Consider the following 14,430-nt stretch of genomic DNA (forward strand, 5'->3'; position numbering starts at 1 on the left):
TTGGGTGGGAAAGATGTCTCAACCATTAAAGGATAGGCTCACAACCAAAAATATAAAATCCTTTGCTCCTATGTCACAATAAAAACTTCTCATAATATGTCTTTGTAATATTTCAAGATAAGGATAGTAAAATATCAATCTTTATGTTTCCAAATTGGGAAGTAAATATTCCGTCAGTTCACAGTGTGCTTTTTACCTTACCTATAGCATCTGTTAATCACTGTAGCTTGATTACGGTTGGATAAATTCTTGTTTTCTAGTTTTCCTTGTATTTGAGAACTGTATAGTTATTTTTAGGTAGCAGCAACATGATGTTTTTAATCACATAAAATATTTTGTTTTAATCAACATTGATTTTAGGCTGAAGGAATGGTTTTTAGTGGTCTCTGAAGGATAAATATAGAGAATGCACAGCATCGTTTCTTACTTTGACCTTTTCTCATTGTGTCAGGTAAAGAAGACCTGTTTCTTTTACACTAGGATACCTTTGCAATTGTATTGATGATGTAGTATTGCAATTCTTAAGGTGAATTAGAATTTTAGAATTTATTGAGCCAGATGCTTCTGAAATCAGAACAATAACACACATCTGCTTTGGGAGAATAATATAATGTCATAAATGTCATGTCCCAGAACATTCTAGATCCTTTTCTACTGCCTAACAGGAACTTGGAATTCTTTCTCAGCAGTAATCCCAGGAACAGACAATGATTTCATGTAAATTATACTTTGCTGATATTCACTATGGTTCAAATTGGGTAAATAATATTAGCTCCATTTTGTGTTATACACATATTAGTAACAATGATATGCTTGCACTTCTACAAGTAACATTTTGTTATTTTTAATAGGGATGACATGCATGCAAACAGGCTTGCCCATCTTTTTTTGAAAACTTCAGTCATTAGTATTAGTTTATTGCCACTCTTTCCTTGAATTTTGAATACCACTATTTTCAAAACTGTGTTTTTGAAATATTGCTAAGTAAAACTGCATGTCAGAGAAATAGAAACCTAAATTTGAAAAAAAATGTTTTATTTGTTCCCATTTTTTCTCTTTAATAAAAATATTTTATTGGGGTAAAAGGGTACACACTTCATTTTTTCTCTATTTACATTAAAATAAGAGAATACTCTGGAAAGACTGAAATTGTATGAGCTATTTCTCTTTTGTGAACTATATAGTAAAAGAATATCCAATTCCAAGTGGTACATGAATAATTCATGTTCATACTTTACTCTGTTATGTTTTGCTATGGTGTGATAAATAATAAGTCCAGTCCTTGCACACAGAGCCATGGAGATGGTCCATGCCACTGTCAAGCTGAGGTAAATATTTTCATAATTCATGTGTACTTGTTTGGACATTTAAAAGACTATGTAAGACTTGTTTTATAAAGCACTGATTAAAATGTGAAAATTGGCATTCATTCTTCCAAATACATGTTCAATTTTCAAAAGTGAGTTGGCTATTCCAAATATATGACAAATGATTACTCTTCTTATTCATTTATCAACTGAATGTTAGAACATCAGGCATTCATTTATTTGATTTTTAATATGCACTGAAATAAATATTAATAATTCAAGTGATAGCATAATAGTCTATGTTAAAATAAAATCTTATGCTTTTTATGTTGTTTATATTGAAGATGATTTCAAATTAAGGACATGATAATAGTAGTTTATTTTCTTATGCATTCATCATTTAAGTAATATTTGAGAATATTTATGCTTTATCCATATCAAATACCCTTTTATTATATACTTTCTTTTTAGAGTATTTCTCTTGGAGGATGGCAGCCTTAAGATATGCAATGTGACCAGGTCAGATGCTGGGTCTTATACCTGTGTAGCCACAAATCAGTTTGGCAATGGGAAAAGTAGTGGCAGTCTCATCGTGAAAGGTAAATTTTTTTTTGTTGTTTTCAGGGAGACTTGTTGCATATTACAGTAACCTAGACATACCTTGACTTGTATGTGTCAAACATTTTATTTCAAAATTTACTTAGGGGTTATGCTACCAGATTCATTAATGGGGTATCCACTTCGGGATACTGTGATAAATGTGAATGCTTTAGTGGTTAACAATGTAATGTGGAGATTTTGTATAGTGTGTATTAATTTCATTTCTATAGCTGTGAGAAAACACCATGACCATAGCAACTCAATGAAAGAAAGGCTTTTTGTTTGTTTGTTTTGTTTTGTTTCCAGGGAAATAGGGAGTCTATCACAATCATAGAAGGAAATAAGACAACAGGCAGGCTGGCATGGTAGGGTCCAGCAGCTGTTTAAGTTTATATCTCAGAGAGCATATTGAGAACACCTGAAGCCTTTTGAAACCTTAAAGGCCACCCCTAGACAAGCTTTGGTCAACAAGGCCATATTTCATGATCATTACAAAAGAGTTTTGCCAACTAAGGACCAAGTTTTAAATATATGAGCCTGTGGAAGTGGTAAGGGTTTATTCTTATTCAAACCATAATGCTATGTATCTTAGGCAATTCAATATAAAACCTATACATTTGTTTAAACAGCTCTTGGTACATGACTAAGAAAAGATAGCGTTTCATGAACCCATGTTAATCAGTTTTTATCAAAAAAGAAAATATTAATGTCACATTGTCCACAGGAGCAGGCAGACAAGCCTGTATGGTTTGACAAGGTAAATCTGCATATTCCACTGTTATGTATTTTAAGTTAACATCAACTCAAATGCACCTCCATTTATCACCAAGGGACATAATTAATATCAGGATTATCTGTTTTCTACTTGTGCTGCTTTGTTATATTTAATATCAGTTCATGAAAATGGTATGTTTACTGGAAGCCATGTCACGTCTATTAATCCTTGCCTCCCGAATGACAAAAATGACTGGCTCATAAAGCAGTGTGTGCAGTTAATTAAGCCCAAATGATTCAACTCTGCAATTTTGTGTCCTCATATTTTCTGTATAAAAAAGTAAATATATTCAAGAAAAATCAGTTTGTAACTAACATCAACTCTATTTAAAATAACTCACTGATAATAAATACTCACCTTTATATCTGGAAAATATTTCTACCAACTTGTCTCAAGTGTATGACAAACTGTCAACAATTGTCTGAGACACTCTGAGAAAATGTAACTGATAAGAATTGATGTGTCAAAAATCCAACAAAAACATACAAAAAGAAATCACCTTTCTTAAGATTGTATTGTCATCAGTTTCTAGGACAGATATTAACTTAGTGTTTTAAAACACATGTCATGGGTTTATTGAATAACAGGCTACTTCTGTAGCAAAATTTCCAAATCTTATATATAGAAAAGTGTTTTATTGCATCATTTCTAATTAATACAGTGTTAGAGAGTAGAAGATAAATAAAGTATGGTGGAGGATATCATGCCATTGTTAAAGAGTGTTAGAGGTATAGAGGAAACTCAAAAGTATACAAACAAGAAGCTGGAAATATAGAAGTCAATAGTAGTAATGTGTTCCACGAGGTTTCTATTTTGTGGAATATTGAAGATTTAAACTTGTCTACATTCCAAAATATCATAATAGGGCTGATGATTTTGCTGGTAAAATACCTTATATCTCTTTACTCCAAGGGCAAGAAAAAGGGTTGCTGATAGATTGAACTGAAGAAAAGACTTCTTACAAGTCATTTGAAACCTTCAGTATCGTGATACTCACTGAAAAGTAATAGCCAATGAAATTAAGTGAAAGATGACTTACTTAGAATTGTTTGGAATGTGCTTTGCTTTGATGTTCACAGTGACCTGTTGGAGGCAACTCATTTTGCTTTTTTTGTTCTGCAGGATTTGTTTCCAGTTCTTGTAATGGGTATAAATTTATCTATATTTGAAGGTATTTTTAAGAGTCAACTATAATCTAATTACTCTAGTTCCTAAAAATATGATTATATAATATTATTTTAATGTTTTTAATTTAATATTTTTTTCTTATTTTACATATCAATTCCAGTTCCCTCTCCCTCCAATATTTCCATGTCCCCCACTAATCCCCCATCCCATCTCCCATCCACTCCCCAGGGAGAGTGAGGCCTTCCTTGTGGAATCATCAAAGCCTATCAAATTATTTCTGGTGGGGCCTAGGGCCTCCTCCGTGTTTTTAGGCTAAGGGAGTATCCCTTCATGGGGAATAGGCTCCAGAATTCCATTCCTGCACTAGGAATACATACTGGTTCCATTGTCAGAGCTATGGCTGCCTATTACTGTCCTTCCAAATTGTTCACTTTGACCTTAATGAACCCAAGGTTTCTTTTACACTTCATCTTCTTACAGACTATAATTCACTAACTTACTATATTGATGGTTAGGGCACTACTTGACATTTTAGTACAATATCATAAATAAAGGAAGAAGAATTTATGTTTTAATTTGCGATGAATTTTACATACTATTGCTCTACGAATAGGTAAATGTGCCCTAAATAGAGACTGGTCAGAAGTTAATTCTGTAATTCTCTTCATAGAAATGTTTTCTGTACTGTCTTATTTTCTCTAAAATGTGACAGTTTTGATTATTTCCTAATGTACCCTTCAGAAATAAACCTCACAGCAAAGATTATCTAAAGAGAACGGAGATTTTTAAATACTTTCCCTTTTCTAATCTTTGCTTTATAATCACTGATTTCTAATATATATGTATATATATGAGACTAAATAGAAAACTGTAGGAAATCTGAGAACTTTGTGAAGAAAATCCACCATTCTAGTGTTTATAACAGCACTGAAGGGTGACTGGTTTTCAGAAAACATGCCCATGTTAATACAGCTAATGTTAATATGTGTGGTTTCAAGTTATTCTTATTTATTTGTATATATTCATAGAGATGAAATTTGTTAGATTTTTATTTTCATCTTCAGGAAATATATAATTCTTACCTTAAGGACTTTTGAGTTCTTCATTTGGTTGTTTACCGATGACAAACACCCTATACAAGACAAGAGGAACTGCACAGGTATTTGAATATATCCATCCCCACAGAAAATAAAATTACAGATACTTCCAAAACATATATACAGTGTATTTAAAAGCAGTTTTAAAACTGTTATTGACCTGTAGGTTATACTCATGATTATACTGTCCAGCTTTCATATACTATCTCAACTGGACTGCTATCTCTCATTTCCTTTCGTTCAAGGATGTTAAATTAGCATTATCAAAAAAAATCATTTTACAATCTGAAACTTTGATCTGGGAAAATATAGTGTATATTTTATTAAGATGGCTTGAAATTTTTGAGTACATATGTTGTTTGATACATAATGTCTATCTGATGGTCATTACAAAATCAAAGATGACTTTATTTATTGAACCCAAATTAGCGCATGCTATTTAATATTAGGATAACAGTAATGGGTAACAAATGAGAAATTTCAATAAAGCTGACTAAACAGTCATATCCCTTTGAATTTATTTATCATTTCCAGTCATGCAGGAAATGTTGCTGTTAGATAACATGTGAAAAGATAATAGTTACAAGAGTGAGATATTTTCCAGCTTAATTTTAGCTGATATGGCTTAACTGTGATAAGAGGATTCTGAAGTTATCTGCACTGTGTGTCTGGAAATTTCTACTTCACTAATGCAGCAGGATGAGGCAATTTTCTATTCAGACACTGTGGATGCAATTAGCAGCTGCCTTGCCAGATACTTGCAAGATGCCCAATGTGATTTGAGGACATGTTCCATAGGCACAAATAGGGAATAGAAAGGAAAAATAGTTTTCAGGGTTTTCATTTTTTTAAGATTTATATATAAAAACAATCACACCACATACATATATGAAGTGGTATATGAATATCACATAAAGGGGTGAATTATTTGATCTGGCATTTAGAAAATTACTAAAAAGTAAAGTAACAGCAGGCTATAAAAATGATCTTGTTTGCAGGCAACATTTGTTTTTGTTTCCCCACTGGAGAAGTTTTGGATGTTCAATTATAGGCCTCATTGCTTCAGCATTATTTTCAACTGAAATGTCGGAACTTGGAAAAGCATATCTAATGTGCAAATTAAGTTTATTGCTGCTCATTTAGTTGTTTATTCTTTGCAATAGAAGTCTTTATTATATGCACATACAGAATGGCCTCTGCTTTTTCTCATGCAGAATCACAGCACTCTCTAAGACTGGTCAGAGTTACTGAGAGGAATGTATATGCAAGACAGGCAGATGATTAGGAGCTTTGTGGATTTAAGCAACAATGGAAAGACTTTGGGATGTATATCAGATTCTTATCAAAAAAATTCATCTTGTTTTAATAAACCAAATGTACAATCTCAGAGAAATGACAGGACATTGGAACACATTTCAGTATTGTAGAAATTGAAAGAATACCAGTGAAATTTCTGTAAATATAACCATCTCACTCAAAATGTTCATCTCACAGTCTACATTCCTCCTACAAAGGGGAATTTGATGTATTTTAATATAGACATTTTTGAATTATAAAGTATTGGTGGGGAAATTATTTCAGAGAATCAAATACATATAGTTTTATACTGGTCAAGACATTTTTATTTTTCCTTCAATACCATAATTAATGTTAGAGTGGTTTCTTGGTTCTCCAATACTTGAAATTTGCAATTTCTCAAGTACTACTGTAGAATCAACTGTGATGATTTCAAAGAAAATGGCCCCCATACGCTCAGAGTGAATGGCATTATTAGGAGGTGTGGCCTTTATGAAGTGTGTCACTGGGAGTGGACTTTGAGGTCTCAGATGCTCAAGCTAGACTCAGAGTATTACATTTCTTCCTGCTGTCTGTGCAGCTAGATGTAGACTCTAAATTCCTTCTCCAGCAACATGTCAGTCTGCATGTCATCATGCTTCCTACCATCACAATAATGAACTACACCTCTGAAATTGTAAGCCAACTCCAATAAAATGTTTTCCTTTATAAAAGTTGATATGATCATGTTGTCTCTTCACAGCAAGAGAAAAGTTAACTAATTATAAACAAAAACATGTATTATTTCCTATCATCTTTAGAACTACAAAACTCCTCCATCCTGTAAGGTAAACTGAAAAGTTACCTTACATTACAGTTCCAGTTGAAAAAACAGAGAAGTGACATGAGGCCTTCATAAGAAATATAAATTTGATAGTGAAAGACACGCAGAGCGTCTTTCAGGAAAGGCGACAGCCCAAACACCCACAAGAAGTGTTCTTGATGTAAAAGCATAAGGTCTTTTATAGAACAAGTGCACTGGGGTCCACAGTCATGCGCCACGCAGAGTTAGAGGACTGAGGACCCTGAATACAAAATTGAGATAGCTTTTATAAGTTTACAACAAAGCCCACGCATCTTAAACCAATCATCCACAGCCTCCAGAGCCTGTGCAGTGCGGAACAATCAATTTAAACCATCCAAGCCTGCACTTTACAGACCAATCAGTATTCTATGGCCCCAGAGGTCGGCATTTGCACGGGCTCCTGGGTGAGGTGACAAAGCTTATGTACTCACATGTCCTGTCATAAACAGCAAAGAATGTGACCTTTTGCCTACTTACTGCCAGGGGACAGGGTCTGGAATTTAAGGTATTTAGGGCTTTTTTAGATTTCTAGTTTCCTGGGGTCATTGGAGAGTTAGGCTGTATTTTTCCATCCTTATAATAGCAAGAGAATAGTAATAGCCTATTAAACACCAAGAGCTTTAAAACTGAAAATTTTGATGCATTTATGTAATTATTTCTTATCAATAATTTAAAAAACTAGGAGTCACGTATAAGGGGTTAGATCCTGAATGATCAGAGAAACAATGGAGAGCCAGCAATGACCGCTTATCTCTTCTGTTCTTCCATCCAAAAGGGCTGAGCTCCTTACTCAGCGCTGACTTACTACTTCCTGTCTCTTAAATGCCTTCAGTCCTACTAAACCTCTAAAGTTTATTTTGTTCAGCTAGTGACTAGCTATGCTCTCTGACTCCAAACCAGCTTTATTTTCAGAATATGATCAAAATATCCCCCTTTTTGAATAAATAAAAAGGGAAAATTTTAACTAACATAGTAAAACTATATACAATAAGGACAATAACTATATACAGGTAGGAATTACATTAACAATGTTGAGTCCATTTGCATTTGGCAAATTCACAGAAAATACTCCATTTTCTGTCCTATATTGGTGAGTCCAGAGTGTTCTATGTAGTAAACTTTCTATCCTAACTTGTAGTATCAACCCAAAACTATCCTTTTTATGTCTCTCAACCTTACACAATTTACACCTCTTTTTGAGTTTCTTTTCTGAATTTGGTAACCAGGAAAACTGTAAAACTGTAACTATCTAGTCATCTACCCCACCTTCAACCTGAGAAAGATAAATATTACCTAAGTAAACAGGAAGTACAGAGCTACAGGGATCTTTTTTGGAGTGCTAGCTGCCTTTGGGATCCCTTATCGAGTCCAGTTACAGATCTACAGCTGGCTGAAAAAATATAACTAAGGGAGTCTGAGGTTAAAAAAAAAAATTAACTCACACACAATCGCTCCTCAGCATGTCTCTTTATTCTTTTATCTCTTCTTCCCCAGTTCCTGGGGTTACTGCTTCCTATACATTTGCAACAGTAATTTTTTTTTTTTTTTTTTTTTTTTTTGCAATACAATGTGAGATTTGAGTTTCTCAGGATCAGCAAGGCAGATAAGATTTACACACAGAACAATAAATGAAAACTGCTAGGAGAGGCTTTTAGCATCAATTGCTTAGGGCTGTATTCAGAGAGGGGATCTAATTTTAATTCACACAAGAAACAGAATCTGGTACCCTCCCCTCCAGTGCTCTGGCATCAGTGGTGGCAGTGCCTTCAAGAAAGTTTACTTTTCCCTGAGGAAGAGCAAATGGGCTCATTACCTTAGTGGTCATCTTTGGGGGGAGGGGACAGCAGTAAATCTAAGAGCTGAGATCCTGGTTTAATAAACTGGGATGAAGGTGAATGCAAGAAGTTTGAGCATCTTTTTGTGTAGGGTTAGTCAAGGTTATTGCTTCTCTATCTGCCAGTGAGGTGAAAACTAGGGTAAGTTCATTTTTATTTCTACCCATTTTGGCAGATATGAATCAAGAACTTTGGGTGTGTAGTAATTCTATGTCCTTGGTTATCTTGGAATGTCTTAGAAGAAATGCTTTTGCCTGGGCCTTAAGAACTTCAAATGCCTGTGAATGAGGATAAGTGCAGGAAGGCAGATCTCTGCAATTTCATAGGAGGGAAGATCAAGGACCTGGTAGTGGAAAACGGGTCTCACACATAGCTAAGAGATATAATTAGTAAATTAGGATCTCGTGATAGAAAACAGCTTTCACAGCATCTTCAACAAATGGTGCTGGCACTATTGGATGATGGTCTGTAGAAGACTACACATAGACCCATGTCTGTCACCATTCACAAAACTCAAGTCCAAATGGATCAAAGACCTCAACATCAATCCAGCCACACTGAACCTCTTAGAAGAGAAAGTAGGAGGTACCCTTGAACAAACTGGCATAGGAGACCGCTTCTTGAACATAACTCCAGGGGCACAGACACTGAAAGAAACAATTAATAAATGGGACCTCTTCAAACTTAGAAGCTTCTGTAAGGCAAAGGTCTGACAAGACCAAATGGCAGCCCACTGACTGGGAAAAGATTTTCACCAATCCTACATCTGACAAAGGGCTGATCTCCAAAATATACAAAGAACTCAAGAAACTAGTCAACAACACACAAAATAACCCTATTAAAAATGGCATACAAGACTATTCTCAATAGAGGAAATCAAAAAGGCTGAAAGACACTTAAGAAAGTGTTCCACATCCTTAGCTATCAGGGAAATGCAAATCAAAACAACTTTGAGATGCCATCTTACTCATGCCAGAATGGCTAAATTTAATAACACCAATTACAACTTATACTGGAGAGGATGTGGAGGAAGGAGAACAAACATGTACAGCCATTTGGAGATTAGTATGGTAGTTCCTCAGGAAAATGGGAATTAGTTTACCACAGGACCTGGCAATCCCCCTCTTAGGCATATACCCAAAGGATTCACATCCATGCAACAAAGACATCTGCTCAGCTATGTTCATAGCAGCATTATTTGTAATAGCAAGAACCTGGAAGCAACCTAGATGCCCCTCAATTGAAGAATGGATAAAGAAGATGTGGCACATCTACATAATGGGATACTACTCTGCAGGAAAGAAAAATGGAATCTTAAAATTCGCAGGCAAGTGGATGGCACTTGAAGAAACCAGTCACAAAAAGAGGAAAATGATATGTACTCACTCTTATATGGATTTTAGACCTAGATTAAAGGATCACCAGCCTATAATTCACACCTCCAGAAGAAGGTGTATTCTAAGAGATTCCCATAAAGTCCCTCACAGAATGGGGAAGAGATAAGTCCTGCAGAGCAAGTAGGAAGTGGGGGAGGCAGTGAATGGAGAGGGAAGTAGGAGAAAGAGAAGGGGAGGAGAGGAAGGCAAGTGCTTGTGACTAGCAAGATTAACTTAGGGTAGGAATAGATGACAGAAGAGGTGGGGGGAGAGAACCTAAAAGAGGGAGCCATTATTGGTTTGAAGAGTAAACTGAACCTAAAGAAAGGTCTAGAGACCTACAAGACTGTAACCAACTAACAATTTGAACAACCATGGAAAGGCTACCATAAATGCCCTTCCCAGATAGTGAGATCAACAACTAACTTATCCACCATCATGGAGCCCTCATCTAGTACCTGTTGGAAACGGAAGCAAACATGCATACCTAAACACTGAGGGAGAAGATAAGACCAGGTTGCAGAAACACATAGAGACATCTTACCTGAACAAGGAGGAGCTAACGGGTCCCCCAGACTGATAGCTGGGAATCCAGCATGGGACCCTGAATATGGGTCTCAGCCAGAAGGACTGAGCAGTCTAAGGGACCTCAGACTGTAGAACCAGGATGTATTTCTGGTGCACAAAAGGACCTTGTGGACACATCCTCCATGGAGTGATACTGCCTTTACCTAGAGAAAGGAGAGAAGTCCTAGTCCCTACTTCAAATGACTTGACAGTCTTACATGACCCCATCTGGATGGCATTGCCCTACATGTGGAATTGCGGTGGGTGGATGGGAGCAGAATGTGGTCAGGGTTCATGTGAAGGGCAGATAGGGTAAGAGGGAGGAAGGGAGGGAGAGGGAACTGGGGTTGACATGTAAAATAAAAAATAAATAAATAAATAAATAAAAAGAAAACAGCTTTCACACTCAGTAAACTTCATATACATGGGGAAAATTGTGCCCAGGAAATGACCAGACAGTAATGAACTATGGGAGGTATATTCCAAATTTCTTACAGAAACAAATAAGCTACTAGAATGATCTACAGCAAGAAACAGCCACCATACAATAATGCCTATAAGACCTTTGTATTGACTCTGGTTCTATGTAAGTACAGTGTGATCCTTTTGCTGTAGCACAGAACAAAAATCTTTCAAAACTAAGTAGTTACAGAAACAGCTGGCTTCCTGTACTCAAGGTTCCTCTGCAATGCTGGGGCACCCATCTTTGGCCTACAGTCCTAGAATATCTAACAGATCTTTGTGTGAAGCAGGAATTTTGAAGGACTGCCCTACCTTGCTTGGCAAGATTTGGCAGTTGCTTTCTTTTGTGTCCTGCTTCTCTAATCTGGTCATCACATTGTTAGCAGATAAGACAATAAAAGTATATTTCCCAGAGGCTAATTTTTAGCACAAAAGAATCAAACTCCATATGGAGTTTCTTTGATGCCCATCATCTTCTCTGAAGTAGGTTGGTGCTTCCCAGAGCAGACAGGTCTTAAAAAAATAAATAAAAATAGCATATTATTAAAGCATCTTAAATGCCATATTCTATAGATCTTTGAAGTGTTTGAAGACTACCTGTCTATCTGAAATATCTCTGTTTGACCATGAAAACACACCTAACATGATAAGCTTGATTGTAATAGGTAATTAACTACTAATCTACATATCTTAATTATTCTAATTTATTTGTAATAATATCTTTCAAGGACTAGAAATTTATATCACATTGTTAAATGAGCTGAATCGGTACAATTTTCTTTGATTACTGTTTTGCTTGGAAATGCAATTCAGAATTGAAATTGTCACTCCAGAAATTTCATGATGTTACTGTGCCCTGAAAACTGAAGACTTGTCTTTTTCATCCCTTCATTCTGCCATCCTTTCTCTGTAACAAGGAGTCTGCTTTCTCCCAGTATTCCATAATTTGAAAATGATGCCTTGTAGTTCAACTTCTTTTTCTACTATGATATTGAACATTTGACAGGCATTATCTAAACTCCCATACTTCCTGGATTATGGATATTTTCCTTTAACTTAATAATTTATTTCCTCCCATCTTCTAAATTTAATTATTGGATTTCCTAAAGTGGTATTCTAGTTTATATCTATAAGTATATATGTATAATAAGCATGCATATGTGATATTCCTCCTATTATTTTTAATAACATTTCCAATTAATATTCCAGACTACTAAATTTTTGTTTTGCTATAATTTAAATATTTTATTTTTACTTCATGACTATTTGCTTATGTAGTATCTTGATATTTTTTTCTTCCTGAAAATATTTCCTATAGCATTTCCCCCCACTTCACCTGAGTGTGCCCTTTTCTACCCCAAACTGATTTATCTTCTTCCTTTGGTTCATTTTCTATGATTTATCAATAATTCACAAAGATACCTTGTGAATCTTATATATTGATTCTAAGGTAAGATAAAGTTATTAAAAGTTTTATTAAAGTTCTAATAATGCTTGTGACTTACTGATACATTGCTTTCTGAACCAAGGTGACCCAGACTGTCTGTGTATTTGGCAACTACCTAACATCACAGTTAAATATTTTCTTGTTTACTTATTAGATGACTCTGACAAATGTCCATCCAGTGTCCTTTCAGACATCCACAGGTCCATCTTCCAGCATAGATGAAAAGAGTTATAACACATCCTGTGTGAACATTTTCAGTAGGATTCCCTCCCTTAATTGTATCTCAAACCCAATAGCTTGTATTACTTTTGCTTTGTACACTGGTATTCAACTATCTGTCACAATAGCAAAAAAAATTCGTCCATAAAATCTGATTGGCAGTGAATGAAACATTGTTTGGCAGTTAATGGGTCATAAATTCTCTTTATTACCATCCTGCATGTGATTTCCTTTCACATTTGAGAGTCATCACCCCAGCATTAATCCTTATTTCCTCAATCAAATAATCCCTCAAATAACAAAATGAAGATATTTTTAAAAATACCCTTTTAAACAATCTAAGAGGACTGGCATTATAATTTCCTCAAATAAAAATTGTTAAAAATGTGAGATAGACATGTTTTTAATGTATGCTTTCACACATAGCAACTTATTGCTACAGTCAAACATTAACATGGCTTTTTACATTCCTGTTATAATGCTCTCATTTATGGTAAGAATACCCAAAACTAACTTTTTTATCAAATTTCCAGGGCACAGTCCAGTGTGGATAACCCTGCCATCCAGCAGGACATTAGTGCCCTGTAGTTCCTCTTAATAATAACTCACTACTTTTGTTGCCATTGGCAGTACTTCTGCATTTCCCCCATCCATCATCTCCCTGGTGTATACCATGGCACAGAATGTTTTTATGGATGCGGAAATCTTAGATTCTACATATAAATTAGTTCATACAATAATTTTTCTCTTCTTGAAAATCGTCCTTCTATTGTGGATTATTTTCATGCCAGCTTGGCAGATCTGTGCAGTCATAAATGAAAAGGTTTTTCTTTGGTCACTGGACTGAATGATATTCCAATGGACTGTGTTGTAAAAGCCTACATTTTATCCTTTCAATGAATGATAGATGCAATATATATATATATATATATATATATATATATATATATATATTTGTGAATAATGGTGCATTGAACATGGGTCTATTATAAGACTATGGAAGGCAGGATAATACGAAAGTTTTCATTTTTTAATGAAACTTCCATATTGCTTTTTTTCCCCCCTAATGTCTGTATCTAATTAACAACATTGTGAAGGGATCATGTGTTACCTTTGCTTCACTGCCTTAACAACACTTATCTCTTGTCTTTTGGTTAAAATCTTTCCTAAATGTGTGAGTTTTTGATTTGCATTTCCTTGATCAGGAGTGTAAAGTATCTTCATAGATACTCTTGACCATTTATATGTTTTCTTTGGGGAAAGTATGTATTTACTTATAAGCTGAATTACTATCATATTAATTAAGCTCTTATCTTTAAAAAAACAATTACAAAAAAGAATGTATATATAAAAATAAAAAGAAATAAGAAAGGTTACCAGATTAGAAATCAGAGTTATTCAAGAACTTAGGAAGAATATCATACTTCCAAAATATATTTTAATGTTTCCAGTCTACAAGTTATCTTATAAGAAAAAA

The 14,430-nt window shown here is 34.8% G+C and overlaps 1 protein-coding gene across 1 annotated transcript in view; it reads left to right on the top strand.

Moving 5' to 3' along the window:
- Cntn6 (contactin 6) overlaps positions 1-14,430 on the top strand; it is a 197,064-nt gene that overhangs the window by 135,634 nt on the left and 47,000 nt on the right. The window contains exon 9 of the mRNA XM_051203481.1: positions 1,779-1,906. Coding sequence (XP_051059438.1) covers positions 1,779-1,906 — 128 coding nt within the window. The remainder of the gene's footprint in view (positions 1-1,778; positions 1,907-14,430) is intronic.

This window comes from Phodopus roborovskii, unplaced genomic scaffold (assembly GCF_943737965.1).
Source record: "Phodopus roborovskii unplaced genomic scaffold, PHOROB, whole genome shotgun sequence".
Lineage (NCBI taxonomy): Eukaryota > Metazoa > Chordata > Mammalia > Rodentia > Cricetidae > Phodopus > Phodopus roborovskii.